The 18497-nt window shown below is 34.1% G+C and overlaps 1 protein-coding gene across 1 annotated transcript in view; it reads right to left on the bottom strand.

Annotated features, from left to right (window-relative positions):
• The window catches only part of PCDH17 (protocadherin 17), a 98423-nt gene that overhangs the window by 55404 nt on the left and 24522 nt on the right, over nucleotides 1-18497 (bottom strand). The window contains 2 exon segments of the mRNA XM_006190086.3: nucleotides 7611-7783; nucleotides 7917-7975. Of these exon segments, the coding sequence (XP_006190148.2) occupies nucleotides 7611-7783; nucleotides 7917-7975 (232 nt within the window).

An 18497-nucleotide genomic window follows, 5' to 3' on the forward strand; every position in this document is an offset into this window, starting at 1 on the left:
GTGGATTTGCTGTTGCCTGTTAAGGGCAGGTCTGGGAAAAGACACTGTTTGATTGGAAGGTTCAGACTGCAGCAGCCATAATGCAGAATAGAAAACAGAAGAGAAGCTTGAGAATATAAAAATGCGAGTACTTGTCTATTCAGGGTCAGTTCTAGGGGAAATTGCAAAGTAGGTCAAGTTTGTGTTCAGTGGCCCAAACCTCTGTCTCAATAACCTCCTCTCAAATCTTGAATGTATGTCTCCACCCTCACAGGACAAGAGCCTGCAATTCTACTCTCCCATTTCTTTACTACTACTTTCTTAAATAGCTCCTTCACAGTAAAGTATAGGTTGTGGAAACCGTAAACTGTATCTTTTCCAGACATAATTAGAAATATGGTGAGACTGCAGTCATAAGGCAGTAAATTAGGGAGGGAGATTAGAAGAAGTGAGGCTCAGGGCCTTGCCAAACTCTGAAATCATACATCAATACTGCCGTACTTTAAACTAGCCTAATCCTGTTTTGAATATGGGGCCCACAAGCAAACTTAAAACACTGACTTAAAGAAAAAAAAAAAAAAAGAGAGAGAGAAACAAAGAACAACAAAAAATCCTTTAGCTTTAGTTTTTGTAGTTTTCCAGAATGTCCTCTGGGAAGAGGGAAGGCAACCTTTACGAACGTAATTTAGTTTTAAAACCGGGTTCATTGGAGCAAACCTAGCTTATTTGGTCTTTCCATTATTCTCAACTTTCTATTGATTATATTTTTATTAGATTTTAATCAGGAATTCCATTGTGAAATGTTTTGAACCCAGAATGTAACTTAAGAAGTCAGATTTTCTAGCAGGAAAGGGTACAGGGGAAGCACAGAACTGAATAGAGTAAAAGAAATGATAATGAGACAGGAGGGAAGAGGGCAGGGCATAGCCGTTAAAGGAAGGACATAGCAATTGAAGACTGGATTCCTATTAGACCTTGATGCCCAAGACGGTGGGAAATTTGACTTCCAGAAGACCTTAAACTTCATTATACACTCACTGTAATATATTAGTATGGTAAATGACATACCCACAGGCACCATGACAGTTTTGAGGCTGACCATAAAAGGTCCAAAAGTGGGATTCCAGGCCCCTTCCCCAAAGTAGTTGGAATCATCCTCTCACTTGTTAACATATGAAATAATTGAGCTCATAAAAACTAACAACCCCCACCTAGTGGTCTTTCTCTTGCCTTTTGAGAAGGCCTGCTCTCTGTCTGTGGAGTGTGTATCTACTTTTACTTTAACCGCCCCGCCAATGCCTCATGGGCTCTCTGGCCTTCTGAGATGGCCTGTACTCTGTCTATGGAGCAGGTATCTCTCTGAATAAATCTATCTTCACTGTACTATGGCTCACTCTTGAATTCTTTTCTGCGTGAAGCCACGGACCCACACTTGGTAGGGCTCATCCCAGGGACTCGCCCAAAACCTGGGACACCAACATCCTCTCGTGTTCCATTTTTCCTGTGTCAAGAAGGCATTAAATAAAATAAGAAATGAGAAAGAATTTGAATGGAGCAACTCCTGAGGATCAGAAATGTCCTGGAATCCAGTCAGAGGGGAAGGAACCGTCATCTGGGCCTAACAGGGCGTTAGAGTCCGTGGCGGTGATGTTTCTATTGCAATCTCCAGCACAGGCTGTCAATATTCACCATGTCAATGCTTCCTCACTAGCTTCAGACTTCAATTCAAAGACTTGGTTTCAGTCAATTATAAAGAAATCAGAAGCCCGATTATCCTTGGAAAATTGAGAACAGTCACTGAGCTATCAATAAGAGGCTCAGAGAAATTGCCAGTCAGCACTCATAAAACCTGCACATTTATTATTTGGCAATCAGTAGAGACTCCTGAAGTTTAGGGAAAGCTTATTAAGTCTTAAAAAAAAAAAAAGTTTGAACAATCAAAATACTTTACAGGGCTGCTGATGGATAGAAATTCAAAGGTACAGTGTTTCATTCTTTATAAAATGGCATGTAACTTTTTCTTTACAGAAATAATATTTTACGTATTTTATTAGTTCTTGATATAAATCATTTTTCTTATTCCAAAATATAAAATCAGTAAAATAAGATCAAATGTTATTTTGGTCAATTTTCTGTGTCATTTTCTGATAAACAATGACTTATTAGATAGACATACATAAATTTGCCTTTCTAAGTGATGTGCTAGTATGATACCATACAAATTCCAAAACATTTGGATAGTTTTACATATTCTACCTACTCACTTACCTACCTACCGACCTACCTACCTATCTATAGTATTTGAAGAAGGAAGTATAAGGAGAAATCTAATTGACAAATAGAGAGGCAGGGCACAAAACTGCAATCAAAAAGAAGGAAACTGTTGTGGGACACAACAGGGCAGCCCATTGGTGAGATGGAGACATGCAGGTTGGTAAAAGAATTTACCAGAGATAAAGTATGGGAACAAAAAAGAGTTTATTAGGGTCTGCTGTCATAGACAACAGAGGGCCACAAAGGCGAAGGGTGCCCTGTGAGCACTGAGGGCCAGTGATTGGGGTCTTTTATAAGGTTAGGTCACAAGGTGCCTGATCTGATTGGTTGTAAGTTAGGTAAGAGCTTTAGGGTCCCTGAAAGGTGGTGGGTTTATGGCTCTGATAAGGTGGGCTGAAACAAGCCAGGCTGAGCTATTGTGAGATTAGACGTTACCTAGAGCTGTTAGTTTTTTAGGGCAAACATGCCCAGTAAAGAGTGTGCTTTATCTGTTAAGGGATCACAGGCAGACGTTCGAAAGCCCAGGAATGGGGGTCCATAGACACTGAAGGATGTCAGATGGCCCAACAGAAACTAAGTATGTTCTCTGAGAATTTTTTTTAATCACACTGTGAGAAACTAAAATAACCTCTATTAGAGGGTTTATTAACATAAAATCCTTAAAGCTATCTTCAGCTGTAGTGCAGTATATCACACCTTCAATTAACTACTGAATGCTTTCAAATATTTTTTCTAATATAATGGGCAACACATACCAGTGTTGCATTTTAGAATGACTAAACTGATGGTAGTAAGAAAAAAAAAATCAGAAACAGGACAAATGGAAAAAAATCTAACAGCACAAAAGAAAAATAAAGTAATATTTGAGCTAATAAAATAAAATCTAAAAAGGCCTAAGATATTTGCAAAGGAACACCCTTATTAGCATAGAAAATTCCATTGAAAATATGAAGATTATTTTTGGAATTGACTTTCATTTCTAAGTTAAAAGAAATATTTTAAATTAGAAACAGAGCATTATTTTTCTTGAAATCTAAAGAGGGAAAGAATCCAAATAAGCTAATATGAAAAAACACAAGCTATAATATGCTACTGATTCTTTAATTGAAATCTATTAAAGCACTACTATAAACTTTCAGAATAAGAAAAAGACGGATAAACTGGTTTCTTTTTGTTTAGCTTTTGGTTTAAGAGGAAATTTACCTTTGATTTTTACGAGATTTTAAAAGGGAGCAGGACCCTGTGGGTCCGCACCTCCAACCCCTGCATCTAGTTTATAGGAAAGCTGAAGTCTCCCAGGCCTCCCTGAGTCATAGAAGAGCAGACTCAAGCAGTTGAGTAGGACAAGCCTGCAAGCAGTGGGGGATGGGGAAGACCCTGACCACCTATCTCAACGATTAACTGAGATTATTCCTTCATTCCCTTTAAAACTTTCATGGCCAAACAGAATCTTTGGAGATGGTTTTTCGAGGGGGATGCTGAGTCCACCAGACTGCATGCATTCTGGTTAAAATAAACTTTCCTTTTTGTTACCAAGGCTATTGACCCCAGGATTATATCCCTGCCCCTCCCTCAAATAGAAACCAGTTACTCTTATCTAAGTCTCAGGAGACAGCTGCAGAGAAGAAACAAGAACTGGTTAGAAATCAGCCCAAGATGGTGGAGGATTTGACTTCCAGTGGACCTTGAGCCTCATTATATGCTCATTGTAATATATTAACATGCTAAATGACATGCCCACCAATGCCATGACTGTTGACTGGTTGCCATGACAACCACCAGAAGCCCAGACAAGGACTGAAAAGCTTGGACAAGAACTGATTAGCTCCATCATACCTGGAAGGACATAATGGCAGAAGCCTCCTCCCATAATTCCATTTGGCTGGATCCGGGCCAGAATTGTCCCTACCGCCCATTTTGGCTGATGGCTCCCTACTCGAGCACCTCTTCCTCATGCGACTGTTTTTCTTCCCTTCTCCCTGCTCGAGCACTTTCCTTCCATTTCCCTTTCTGAGCAAAAAAAGTGGCTGTTCATTTCATCCCTCTGCCTCTGCTGCGCAAATTCTTTCACAGTCAGCAACAAGAATCCACACTTTGGTGGGCCTTCTAATTTAGGGGTCTCTCCATCTACTAACAGTTTTAAAAGGTATTAAAAATTAGGGTTCAATATGTGAAATCTGACATGAGATAATTGTTTGAATATGGTTGTCATCATCTTTCATCTGTAAAGAAAATCATTCTTTATAGGTGTGCATCAAATTAATTTGGCATTGGCTGTCATGATGCTTTCCAAATAAATTAACAGAATACATTGGCCAACACAATGGCTGATTGCTTCCTCAAACATTTAAAGTTTTTTTCCTGAGTAAACCATTCCTTGTGTGCATAGTATAAAGCCTTGGGAGACGGCAGGCCCTGAAGGCGTGCTATTTTATTTCTAATGCTGACTTCACTACTTGCAGCTGCAGAACATTGAGAAAGGTTCTTAACATCTATTAAATGTGAGAGTAACAGTACGCACCTATCTATAAATACAATGAAAACTAAATAGGATATTAAGTTTTAACTACTGAATAATTCACTCCATGCATGTAAGCCATGTTGGTGTTTTTCCCCTCCAAGCTTTGCATACATAAACTCAGGTTTTAACTTACTCATCAATGTTCATTTGGTATCTAGTCATAACAATGAATCAGAATGTGTATTGGAGCAAATTCCATCATTTGGAGACAAAGTTGTACAGAAAAGACACAAGTTTTGGTCCTATCTAGACATCAGATAAAATTCCAACCTGCCATGCACGTCCATAAATTTCCCATGAGCTCAGTTTTCTTATATGTAAGATAAAACATGATAACTACTTTAGAGTTTGCAGGTTAAATAAGCTAATGTTGAAATGAAGCTAGCACAGTTTATGATAAGTAGGAAGGACTCAATAAATTCTAGTCTTCTCCTTTGAATCTGGATAAATAGATGGGTGTAAACATAGATACATGGATAGAAGAAAGACAAAGAAAAAAAGGGAGGGAGACAAAAAGATGATCTAGAAGATGGAGAAAGAAAGACAGATTGGAGGTAGACAGATAGGGAGACAGATGACAGCTAAAAGTAAATGGGAGAGAGGTTAGAGAGAGCAAGAAAGGTCTAATAGTTACATACTATTTCTTGAAGGTAGGCTGCAAGTCAAATTTATTTTTGATGTTCCCAAAGAATCTAACTTTCCCTATATATTGAAAGCATTCAATAGATATTTGTTAAATTAATGAATTAATGAATCAAATCAATTGATCAATCAGTCAATGAAACCCTTAGTTAATCCATCAAAATCATGTTGTAAAGTAGAAGTCAATCTCTCTCTTGTATAATTCATAGCTTACCTCCTAAGTATGGCTTTTGGATTCATAACAATTTTCCCATATTTGTTAATAAAGATGTGTGGAAACTTCTTGTTTTACAGGAGACATTTCTATTGGCAGTCTCACTCACAGACTAGCAATTATTTTACGTGTAAGATTAAATAAATATATGCCAACTATATGTTCTTTGAAGAACAATAGCCACCTTTCTAAGATATCGCTTTTGATATCAAAATTGGAAAAAAAAAACTTTTTGGTATAAATTACATTTCCAGGCATAAATAAGATCATTTCCTTTTTCTCTAGGGGCCTGTCTTCATCCTCATCAAGTAAATATATTGTTCAGTCAGTGGATGGGAAGGAATTAAAGAGTTAATATGAGTATTTTTTTTTTAAATTAACAAAATTTCTCATGAAGATATGACAATAAATGCAAACTCTTTACTTACTCTATGCAGCTTTACAGACAGTAGCCAATGAATTATCTGTCAGTCACTTTATCACAGACATAAATGAGTCTGTTAGGCTAGGCATTCACATACCAAGATGCAACAGCAACCTACTACTTAAAATGTGCCTAAAATATTCAAGTTATCACACGGTCAAAACCCATCAAGACCATTTAAGTCACTTGAAGTAAACATTCAAATTTTCAGGAACTGTGAATATTAGATACGTATTCAGATAGTTTTTGTTAAAACTAATTTTTAAAACAATATCGTATTGTTATTTAGGAAATTGTTACAATATATCTGACATTTATTACTTAGTAAAAAGGACTTTTTGGGGAGGTCATCCTTAAATCCAGCATAATTATATTCAGTGCAGAAATGTTTTATATATATATATATAAATTTTTTCCTGTATTGAATGCATATAAATGTGTATGTGTGTGAGTTCAAATTTCAGCATGATTGGAGAAATTTAAAATCAGAAAGCATTCTATCTGCTGACATATATGTGATAAGACAGAATGCACTAGAGGCAATAATTTACTCTCTACAAATCATCAATCATTAAAACTTAGAAGAATAAATAAATATCACATACGTTAAATGTAGTTTATCATTAAATACACTGTAATAAAGATTAAACATATTTAAATACTATTAATATTTTGAAAACTAATATTAACCAATATAGCATGCATTTGTAATTCTGAAATTTGATTTATACAATAGTTCTTTTCATTTTTTATAACTGGAAATAAAAAAAAGCTTATTCACAATATCTAAGTCTTACACATAAGAGTAGCTCAATCCTCTTTAGCTGAATCACTGGTAAATATTCCATCGTGTTTGAAACAATAAAAATATCAAAATTAATAAAAAGGCATATCAAACTAATAAACTGAAGATAAATTTTTAGAAAAAAATCTATGTATTTATTAAGAAGTATTTCTCTTTTTTTTCTATCAGGGTAAACAAATCCATAGTTACTTGATAACCAGGAAGACTTAGATGTAAATCAAAAGAAGGAGCCAAAACCCTGGCATAGATGTTATTTGATTCTTGAAAAACTACTTTGAAGCTAAAATCTACACTAAAAAGAAAGCAACACAGCAAAGAGCTGTGAACTTTCAATTAGGTTTTCATTTCACCTAACAGTTTTGAATTTACTCATTTTAATCCAAATATGAACACATTAAGATGTGCATATCTAGCTAACATACTTCCTTGTTTTCCTTGCTAATAAAATGCAAAACTGGAAAGGTTAGAAAATGCTCACAAAGATAAGTGCAATCTAGTGACTTTGGCCAAGTTCTCATCTTAAGAAGATTACAGACGAAAATCCATGGCCTTCCTTTTTCTGTGGTTACTCAGGTACTGAATAATTCCTTTTCGTCTGAGGACAACCTCGGATTTTGCTGCTTCTTTTGCTGTTTTATCAATGGTCCACTCCAAGGTGATAAACTACAACTCTGGTACAACTAGTACTACTCTAGGTTTATACCGATCGCTTAAGCTTTATGCTTCGTAAGCATTGGAAGGCTTCACTCACCTTGTTCAAGTGGTTGGCTTTTAGTTGACGTAGTTTTCATCTTGAGTGCCTCCCTAACAGACATGTCACAGCAGGAGCCTTTGTTAGTGTCTTGGTCACTGTCAGCCTGATCACTGTCCCCGTGCCCACTGTCTCTCAGGCTGGCTCTTTCTGGGTCCTTAAACGTGGAGCTACTGAAATACATATAAAGAAAGAGAAGAGAAAGTGTTGTCTCTACGAGTCTGAATCTCAAGTGTAGTCTCTCGCAAAGCAATTTTGACACGAATGCAAATGGGGAAGCCGAGAAAGTTATTTAATAGGCCTTACCTTTGAACAAACTGCTGCCTGCTGCCCATGTAATTGGGCTCTGCGGGAAAATTGTCTGTCTGTGAAAGAGAAGGAAAAAAATACGTATAGTTGTACACTGGACAAATCTCCTGCAGAGCAACAAGATTTCCTAGTGGAAAAATGATTAATAATTCAAAAATTCCCTTAATCTTCAGATTTGTACATTTTAATTAAATTGGAAATTGCTGACATGTAATTATGTACTCAGAACAATTAAATGATTCCGGTCCACAAATTACCTGTTAAAGTAAACAATGAGCCTGTCATAACTGGCATTTTCTGTTAGTACCAGGATGGATAACACTGTCCATGTTGTTTCATTACTTAGATATTAAGATTGAATATTTGTGGGAGGAGTGGAAAAGAATGGCCTAATTTCTCCATATTAAAAGCGTGAATTATTTAATAATATTCATTTTTAGACATAATTACATCATCAGCTGGGATGCTATGCCCTCCTTGATGTAACATCATTTAAAGTCATCCACTCCTCAATTTTGCCAGTAACAACATGACACATATGGTTGGACTCATGTCTATAATACATTCTCATCTGCATCCTTGCTATGGAAATTGTACTCAAACAACACAAGGGAAAGGCGTGTTCACTTTCCAGTTATTAAAAACAAGGTAAAATGAAAATAAGAAATAAAATGGTCCTTAGAACACTGAGAGTAAAGACACTGAGAAACCAGGCTTGTTTTTGTGGTTGTTTTTACTGCTTCCAAACTGACATGGAAGTCTGCCAAAAAGAACTGAATTCTCCTTGTACCGTGGAACAGAGTCTTTTGGGAGAAAGAGAGGAGATCTTTCATAGATCTCCCTTAACTGTACATTCATACACATTACTTCTTCTTGCAGCTGACTCAGCGACAAAGGTTCTCCTGTTTTCTGCCTCACTTCATACCACACCATTGTGCTCTGAAGCCGCTATGGGTTCCTACCAGACCCTCCCGCATGCAAGTCTCAGTGACACAGGAGCGTGCAATTCATGAAGCAGAGGGTCCAAGGTAAGGCTTAATGTAGAGCAATATGTGTTTTCCTTATAAATAAGGCTAATTTAAACTAACGGAGATCCTTTTTTTTTTTTTTTTTTTTTTTTGGTCCCATGTAATAATTTAACTTACTTGCCCTTTTAAACAATTACTTGGAATAAAAAAAAAAAAAAAGACATGTTAAGTGTAGTAGCTTAAAGTACTATGTAAGTTTCACTGTCTGTTAGGAGTTGGGGGACAGAAAAAACCTTCACAAATTTCTTCATCTGTAATCTTTCTTGTTGTTTTTTCAAGTGACCTTTGTCAAAATAAATGCTAAGGTGAAAGGAAACAAGGTAGATTAATTTCTCACTCCTAATCCACTTTGACTAGTAGTTGGTGGCAGACATTTTATATTATTAGGTTTTACTAGTTTCCAGGTTTTGTGAAGCACCTGAATTTTTGTTTCCATAATAACAATTTTGGAAAAGAAAGATCAAAATGACAATTTAGGATAACTTAATCTTCCAGTAAAAGTAATAGTGGAAATCAACACCAAGGGCAAAAATGTCTGTAAAAGAATTTTGCCAATTTTAAAAACAATAATTACTTAGAAAGTGCACACTTTTACTTAAGGACATTTAGTTCATTTTTTGAATTGGTCAAAAGCATGTACTAACCCCTTATTGCTATTAATTAAAAGTTAAGCATGAGTATCCTAAAACACTTCAGGAAAACAGAATCCTGGGTACTAAGGAGAGAGTGAAATGTAAAGTGAGAATGTGAACTCTAGAAAATATAAGGGCTATTACAGTAATCCTGTGAGTTTAATGGCTTTAATTAGGTGAAACCTCATAGGATGTGGATCCTTACTCAGTTAGACACATATAAACAGACTGGGATACTGGGACAGTATCTAAAAAGTTTTGCATATTGTTAAAGTTCTAACCAATTCTAGTAAAATAAGAAATTTTAACTCAGAAATAAAAGACATTTTCCTTTTGAGTGAAGAGCTGTTTTAAATCATATGTGAGTGTGTGTGCAAGCATGTGTGTATGCATATTTGTAGGTATGAATCAGAGTGATGAACATTGGGCAATGGTAATGCTACTAAATATTGTTTTGATGAAAATGGAAAACCAAGTAGTTAGAAAAGAAGGAATTTTGGAAAGAAAAGAAAGAGAAAAAATAAAGATGGAGAAAAGCAAGGGAAAACCAGAGAAAGAGGAGGAAGAGAAAACCAAAAAGATATATGAAGGATAAGGAATGAGGTTGAAGGATGGTTAAATAAAAGGTAAAAAAAGTTGGTTTATTATTATAGAATTTGACAACATACAATTTTAGAGGTCTGCAACTTAATTAGCAGCAGAGTATCAAAAGTTTACTAATAATGTCTGTCTACATTCATCCATTAAAATAGGTAGGAATGTGAGAGATTGGGCGTGTTTATAATTACCATAGTGAAATAGCCATTTGGCCTTTAACAAACATATGACTAACTCACTCTAAAAACCACACTGCTTTTAATATAGAAAATAACATTTCATTATCCAGGCTCCAAGGGTGTCTGAAAACTCATTTAAAATAATCTGAATATAAAATAACAGTATTTACATGGAAAAATTAAAATAGACCAAAAAAAAAGAAAAAAGAAAACATGTATCACAGCATCATTGAATTTAGAAACAGAAGGGCTTTCAGATATTTTCCAACAGCGTATTCTAAAAATTGAGCTCTACCTTGCACATTTAAAATCTTAACTTTTAAATCTAGGAAGAAAGTAAAGTTTGAGGTCAGGCACTTCAAGCTTTTTAGGTCTCAGTAGAGTAATTAAATATAAATATGTTTAACTCTGGAAAACTTTATCCTTTTCCATACAAACTAATCACTAGATTGTTTTTCTTTCACATTCAACTTGAACACAGCAACCTTTGACTTTTATTTTTAAAACATACAATGTGGGGGGAGGGTATAGCTCAGTGGTAGAGCACATGCTTAGAATGCAGAAGGTCCTGAGTTCAATCCCCAGTACCTCCATTAAAAAAATAAATAGACAAATCTAATTACCTTCCCCCCTCCAAAAAACATACAATTTATCATAAAAAAAGTAAAAAAAAAATGATACCTGGAATTGGTGGGTAGTTACAGAAAAGGTCTGAAGTACACACATTGAAAACTTCAGGGTATGATGATCATTTTAATCTACTTCACTCAGAAATAAAAAGACAAAAGTTTTGGTGTTTTCTTAAGTGATCATTTGCTCATAACAAACATATTTGTGCTAATTTATAAAACTGTGCCCTCCTAGTGTGACTTTTTGCTGTGGTTTCTTGTTATTTTGTTTGATAAAGATAAAAATTTACATATTCCATACTTTCCTTTGTACAGCAAACATAAAAAAGTAAACAGGTAATTAAGTAAACAAACACACAAAGTAGATAAAGTCTGCATGAAACTTTTTTTTGCTTGTTTGCCTTTATACATTTCTCTACTAGGACTCAGCAAATTGTTGTAAATTTATAAATGATATTAAAAATCAGAAATTGTATCAGCAGTAATCCAATAATAAACTATTCCTAAAATATGCCATCTTCTACTAGTTGCTCATCTATTAGAACTCTAGAAAACAAATCATGATTTTCAAAACAAATGTCTCTGAGAAAAGACCAAAAGAAGGCACATACTTAAGCTGGATCATGTTGCCTGAAATCAGGAAGTTCTTATTTGTGGAAGTAGATTAACCTGATATGACTACTTGTGTGTGCCTAAAGTAGTTGAGCTGAAAATGGAGAGTAAAAGGAGTCAAAATAGATTTTTTTAAACTATTAAAACAGTAAAAATAGAAATGTTTAAAATATGTCAAGCACATGACAAAATTCAACATCTAAATAGATATTAATGATAAAAGTTTTCAGCAAAATAGGAATGGAAGGAAATTTCCTCAACTGTATAAAGAGCATCTACCAAAAAAAGAGTGTAACTAACATCAGACTTGAAAGACTGAAGCTTTCATCTTAGCTTTCACCACTTCTATTCACCATTGCACTGAACATCCTAATATGCTCAATAAGGCAAGAAAAATAAATAAAGGGCATACAAATTGGAAAAGAAGGAAAAAAATTTCAGTGTTATTGTATTCACAGATAATAGCATTGTTCAAACAGAAAACAAAAAGCAATCAAGACAAACAAATACAAACAGAACTCAGAATGAATAAATAAATTAAGCAATGTTGCCATATTCAAGGTCATCACACACAAAATAATCATATTTCTATATTCAAGCAATGAACTGTTTGAAAACTGAAATATCAAATGCAAAACATGTAATAATAACCCCCTAAAAATCAAATATTTAAGCAAATAAATATTTTTAAAAAATAAGTATAGAATCTGTATGCTGAACATTACAAAAACTGATGAACTAAATCAAAGAAAGCTTAAATAAATGGAGAGGTACATCATGTTTATGGATTGAAATTTCAGGGTGGAAAAGATGTCAATGTTCATCCAAATAATCTATCCATGTAACATAATTCCATTCATATACATTGCATGATTTTCTGTAGCTGTAGACAAGAGGATTCTAAAACTCATAACAATAGGTGGATCATGCGTGAAAGGACAGAAAAGAATAAAATAAAACTTATAACAAAAAGCAAAGGAACTATAATAACCAAAATCATTTTGGAAATGAAGATTAAATTTGAAGGAATCACACTACTAAAAATGGATCATCTATCTAAATGAAAAATGTAAAACTACAGAATTTTAGAAGAAAACCCTGCAGAAAATCTGTGTGACCTGATGTTAGGCAGAATTTTTAGACATTGATACCAAAAGTATGATCCATAAGAAAAAAAGACCGAAATTAATGCAGCAATTTGTATTTACCTTAAACAAATGAAAACTATGCTCACACAGAGATTTGTGCATGAATATTTCAAGAGCTGTCTTTGCCAAAACTGGAGTCAGCCCAAATATCTTTCAACAGGTGAACAGACAGACTGTGGTACATGCGTGCAATAAAAAACTATTCAGCAATAAAAAAACTCAACTACTGATGCAACAACTTGGATGAATCTCAAAAGCATCATGTTGAGTGAAATAGTTCAGTTTCAAAATAATTACATATTGTATGATTCTATTCATAAGACTTCTGAAAAAAGCAAAAACTATTATGACAAAAAACAGATTGGTAGATGTCAGAGACTAAGGTTGACTACAGAAGTACAGTACGAGGAAGATTTTTAGGGTAATAGAACTGTTTAGTAACCTGATTGTGGTGTCGGTTTTATGAAGGTATACATTAAAAAAAAATGCTGAGAACTCAACACCAAAAAAAAAATTCATTTTACTGTATGCTAATAAAAGGTAATTCCAAATATATATATAAGGTGATCATCTTCATCTCATATATGCTGACGATACTTCTGTCTCACAGAGAATTGTAAAACTGCAAGCTCTTTCATTAAATAGTCTCACTAAAGAATGTTTCTGAACTGTGTCTTTTAAAATTACATAGCTAACTTTCAAAACCCTACGTAGAAATCCCATATTCATTTGTACAGACTACAAATGGATTCAAGATATAAAGCTCCATTTAGCCACACTAACAAACTCAAGCAATACTTTATAAGACAGTCATCTTAACTATGAATTATTTAGCTCAATTTTCATTTTGTTCCAAAGATGTTTTTTCTTGTGTGCAGTGCCTGTTTACCCATACACTTTAAGTATAAAACAGATACTTTAAGTAAAGATTTCAGACTGCATTTATTGCAAAAAAAAAAGTAGCTTCAATGAAAGAAAATGAAGAACTGAGATCCATCCTCAGAAATGGTGAGTTTTTAAATTTAGAAAATACTTCATAAAATTTATTCTACAATTGAAAGTGAATAAAATATCATTGTAAAGACTCTAAAGACATTTAATATGAAATTATTAATATCGAAGATGTACCAAAGTGAAAGCAAAATATTCTCAGAATAACTTAACAACTTTCACGGTAAAATTGGGATAATGCTGTCTTCAATGTGTGGGTTTATATATTATATGAGATAATATGCAAAAATTTCTCAGTTCCTGTTATAACTTTAAAATTTTTTAAATCCTATAAGCAAAACTGTAATGATCATGATATAATGATAACTGGATGAAAGTCTGGTAATTGTAAAGCAGTACTTGAATTTCTAGAAAATGAGACAACTGTGGCATGAGAAAAATAAAGACCTCATCATTTTGAGTCTCATTTCTAATTATTTTCTAAGAAAAATAATCAGAATACTATTCTCCAAATGCATCCCTGCAAAAGGAAGAAAGAATCATATCGTGACCCTTAGGAAACTGGATTCTATGGTTATTTTTCACCATCATAGATCCTATTCAAGTAAATGGTGCCAGGATTCAATGAGATTAGTGCAATAACTGTGTGATAAACACATGCACAATAGCTTGGTGCTAATTTGCCAGTAATTATCTCACATTTTCCATTAAAGAGTCATGAGACAGGAAACTTCCCAAGGACAGAACAATTTTGACAAACCACACAGCTCTAGCATTTCCAGAATTATTGTTGTGGAAACACAGGAGACGGTGGTTTATAAACAGCTGGCCTTCTTAATGTTATTTTGCTTTTCTAAGTCTGTGTCTTTACCAAAGAGGAGAACTTTGGGACAGAGGCTCAGTAGGTAAATTCATTCCGCAGACACATTTTTAGCTCAAATTATAGTCAATATAAAAAATCTAGCAGTCAACAATGTAAAATTCACAATGTCTGAGATTCAATCAAGAATTACAAGGCATGCAATAAACCAGGAAAGTATAAACTACACCTAGAAGAAAATCAATCAATAAAAACAGACCCGGGCATGAAAAAGATGACAGAATAATCCAATAAAGACCTTAAAAATCTATTGGAACTCTATAGGATCAAGAAGGTAAAAGCATGACCCTGAGAGTAAATGTCTCAGATTTTGAGCCCTAAGTACCTTCTTTGCATCATCTAATCTTGGGCCTGAAGGAGAGAAATAGACAACCCAAAAGAATGAAATGAAAGCTACAATATTTGACATTAAAAATACCATCAGTAGGACTGACAACAGATCAGACAATGAGGGAGAAAGGTGCAGCATTTTGTACCAAGTTCTAGAAACATTTGCCTCAATAATTATATATGATATTAAATGGTTACTTTGTGTTTATCTGTATAAGCTTTATGTGCTTGTGTCAACATCTTGCTTATAATTTAGTGATATATTAGAGAGAAAAGACAAATGTGCCAAATACAAAAAGGATCTCCCAAAGTCTGCAATACTAATATGAAGAAAGTTTTCATTCTAGAATTATTGATCTAAAATAGGAATTATTAAAGAAAAATGAAGGTTGTATATTTGACTCGTTGAAGTCATCATTAAGAGAGAACTTCTCACAAACTAATTTTGGGTTGGATATGCTGTTAGGGTACCATTATGATATGATATGTTAAATCGTATCATTATAGCTTCAATTATACTTAGATGATTGATGTTTTCTAATCCAGGGGAATAGGGGAATGAAATTTTGAAAATTCCTTTGAATTAAGGACAGAAGATTGATTGCATATATTGATGCCATTGGGTTGAAAACAAAACAAAATAAGTTGAGATTTTCCTTTAATTCAAAGGCACTGCTTTTCACATTGATAACAAACATTCTCTTTGCAGCAGACTGAACACAAGGGAGTGTTAAGAGGGGAATAATTCACTTCAAGACTTTTCATACCGACATTGCTTCTGATAGCTTTGCCTTCAGCAGAATATATGGTGTGGTTCTTTCTACATTGCTGAAGTAGGCAAGAGCGTTTTAAGCCACCACTTACAAAGTTATCTGACAGCACCTATGGTTTTGGAATTTTTTAAGTGCATGAGGTATGGCAGTAACTGTATTTATTAGTAATTTTCAAAAAAATACAAAATAATACACAAAATAATAATTTGTGTTATGTTACTAAAAGGCATACTAAAAATGAGACATTCTTGCCACATTTAGCAAAAACTAGCATTACTTTAAATTAAAAATGGGAGGAGAGGAAGCCATATCCTGAAAGCGATTATTTTAAGTCTACTGCTCAATTAGGGTGACTTAGATGAATTTTTAAAGTGATGTGTCTGTATCTGAAAACCTCTTTCAAATGTTAACCCTTTAATAAATGACATTGCTAATTTGTGACTCTTAAAGAAAATCATCTTTGACAAGAAGAAAATTGAGAAACTCAAAAGCTAAGACAAGAGCTATTTGTTATCTGTAAAAACACACAAAATAGAGAATGCTACACATTCTCTCTATATATTTGCGGGAAACTGGAGCCCAGAGGCTACAGAGGCACCACTGAATGTTAGCTGTGCTTTCCCATTGGCGATGGAAGCACGTTATTCCTTGAGTTGATGTCTTAGGGAAAAGATCCAAACTTACTTGTCAGTTACTAACTTCCACATCCCTAGATAATTAATCCATTCTCTTGGATGTGGCAAGTTTCTCCATCTCAACCCTTTCCAATACCCGGTCTTCCTTTTATTTGCCAGTGTTGGTAATGGTGGGGAGAGTTTGGGGTTCTTTTTTCTCTGTTTTCTTTTTTTTTTTTTTTTTGCTGACTCTTGGCCAGACAGTCTTAGAGAACTCTCCAATGCTTTCCTCCTATCATGTTCTTTTTCCATCTTTGCAGATACTACTAGATATAAAATAAACAGGAATTTTCCACTGACTAGCAGAGGGAACTATATTCAATATCTTGTAGTAACCTATAATGAAAAAGAATATGAAAATGAACAGGTGTATATATATATATATATCCCATATATATATATGACTGAAACATTATGTTTTATACCAGAAACTGACCCAACATTGTAAACTGACTATACTTCAATTAAAAAAAAAAAAAAAAAAAAAAGAATGTGGAAGGACTTTTCTCAAGAGGGAGGGAATACTGGGGATATCTAAAACTCAGTTCCCTGCAATCCAGCCCTCCAAGACTAACAACTCAAAGAGTCTATGTGGCCAATAAAAATTCATTACAACTCTGAACTTCTAAAATTCTCTACATATGAAGAGAGAGAGAGAAAAGGGAAGGAGACACATTGATGACACATGATCTGACTTATCATCACTCTGAATGCTGTCTTCTGTAAAATACATTTCCCTAAAAATCTAATTTTATTAATATTAAGGAGCTTGCTAATAAACAAAAGATGTTTACAAATTGAATTGTTTAGATTCAAACCAGTTTTTAGTCTAACTCACCTAGTGAATATGGACTTGCTTTGAAACTACACCTCACTGAATCTAAATGCGTGTAAATAGTGTCACTGTGTCCATTCTGTGCCTGGAGATTTGGAGTGTGCTGTCCTACGTTAGGATCTACAAAACAGTATTATTGATATTTATTATTCATTCTTCTCAAGGGCCGTAGGAGACACAATAGTGTTACTGTCTATATATTTTTTTTAAACAGAGAAACCACAGCTAACTGACTTTCATAGAGTTTCTTGTCATACATACACACAATTCATTGCAGAACAAAAGCACTTGCCAGAGACTGCCAGGACCAGTCACTCAGTGTACTGCCTCTCTGAGAAACAGAGAAAAATAATGATCCATCCCAATATATTCAGGAGTAAGTTAATGAGAAATTAATGTGAATTGCCTTGAAATGCTTTTAAAATTATTGATATACACTAAGCAAAAACAGTACAACAATCACCTCCCGATAATAAGATGGCTCTTTGAAAGAGTCTGCACTTTTACCTTTCTTTCTATACTTTCATGTTAAATTATTTTAATATGCTGAATATTATATTTAACTCCAATAACTACATTTTTCCTTTGGCCAGTAACATAAAAAGGTAATAATGGCCATTTATTATCAAATACTCTAAAGCATGCAGTAGGCTTAACTGCATGATTACTTACCCTCAGTTTAGTCATATGTATAAATTTTCAAAATAGGCACTTCTGAACACTTACCTTTTAAAGTCAAATTGAAGGTATTATACTTAGTTAATCATTGCATAAAATTCCCCAAAAACAGATAGCTAATGTAAAACGTGGACCAAACTGTATGCCTGTTATCCATTTTATCAGTTTATTTTGTCACAATACACTAAAATTAAAAACTATATGAAAACAACGATTTTGGTAAACATAATTCACCAGTCTTGCTCCTCAAAAGATTACTTAGGTAATAGATTACATTTTGCAAGTGCAAGAGAAAAATGAGCAACCAGATCAGTTTCCTGTCTGATTTTGCATCAGCCTTTCAAGTCATTAATTGAGATGCTTAGATGCTTTCCAATTCCTAACAGGAGAAAAAAAATAAAAAGAATTCAAGGTGAAGTTGAATGATTCAGCAGTTTTCTCATTTCTTTCCTTTCTCTAACTCTTGATAGGCATAGAGGATTTTTAACCCTTTATAATTATAAGAAACATTTTGGCCAATCAGATAAAAGCCAATATATTTTACAATAAATAGTATTTCAGGGGAATTTTGAGTCCCCAACCTTTTGCATGAGTTTCAAAGATAATTTACTAACTCCTTCCAAAAAATCAGA

Source organism: Camelus ferus, chromosome 14 (assembly GCF_009834535.1).
Source record: "Camelus ferus isolate YT-003-E chromosome 14, BCGSAC_Cfer_1.0, whole genome shotgun sequence".
Lineage (NCBI taxonomy): Eukaryota > Metazoa > Chordata > Mammalia > Artiodactyla > Camelidae > Camelus > Camelus ferus.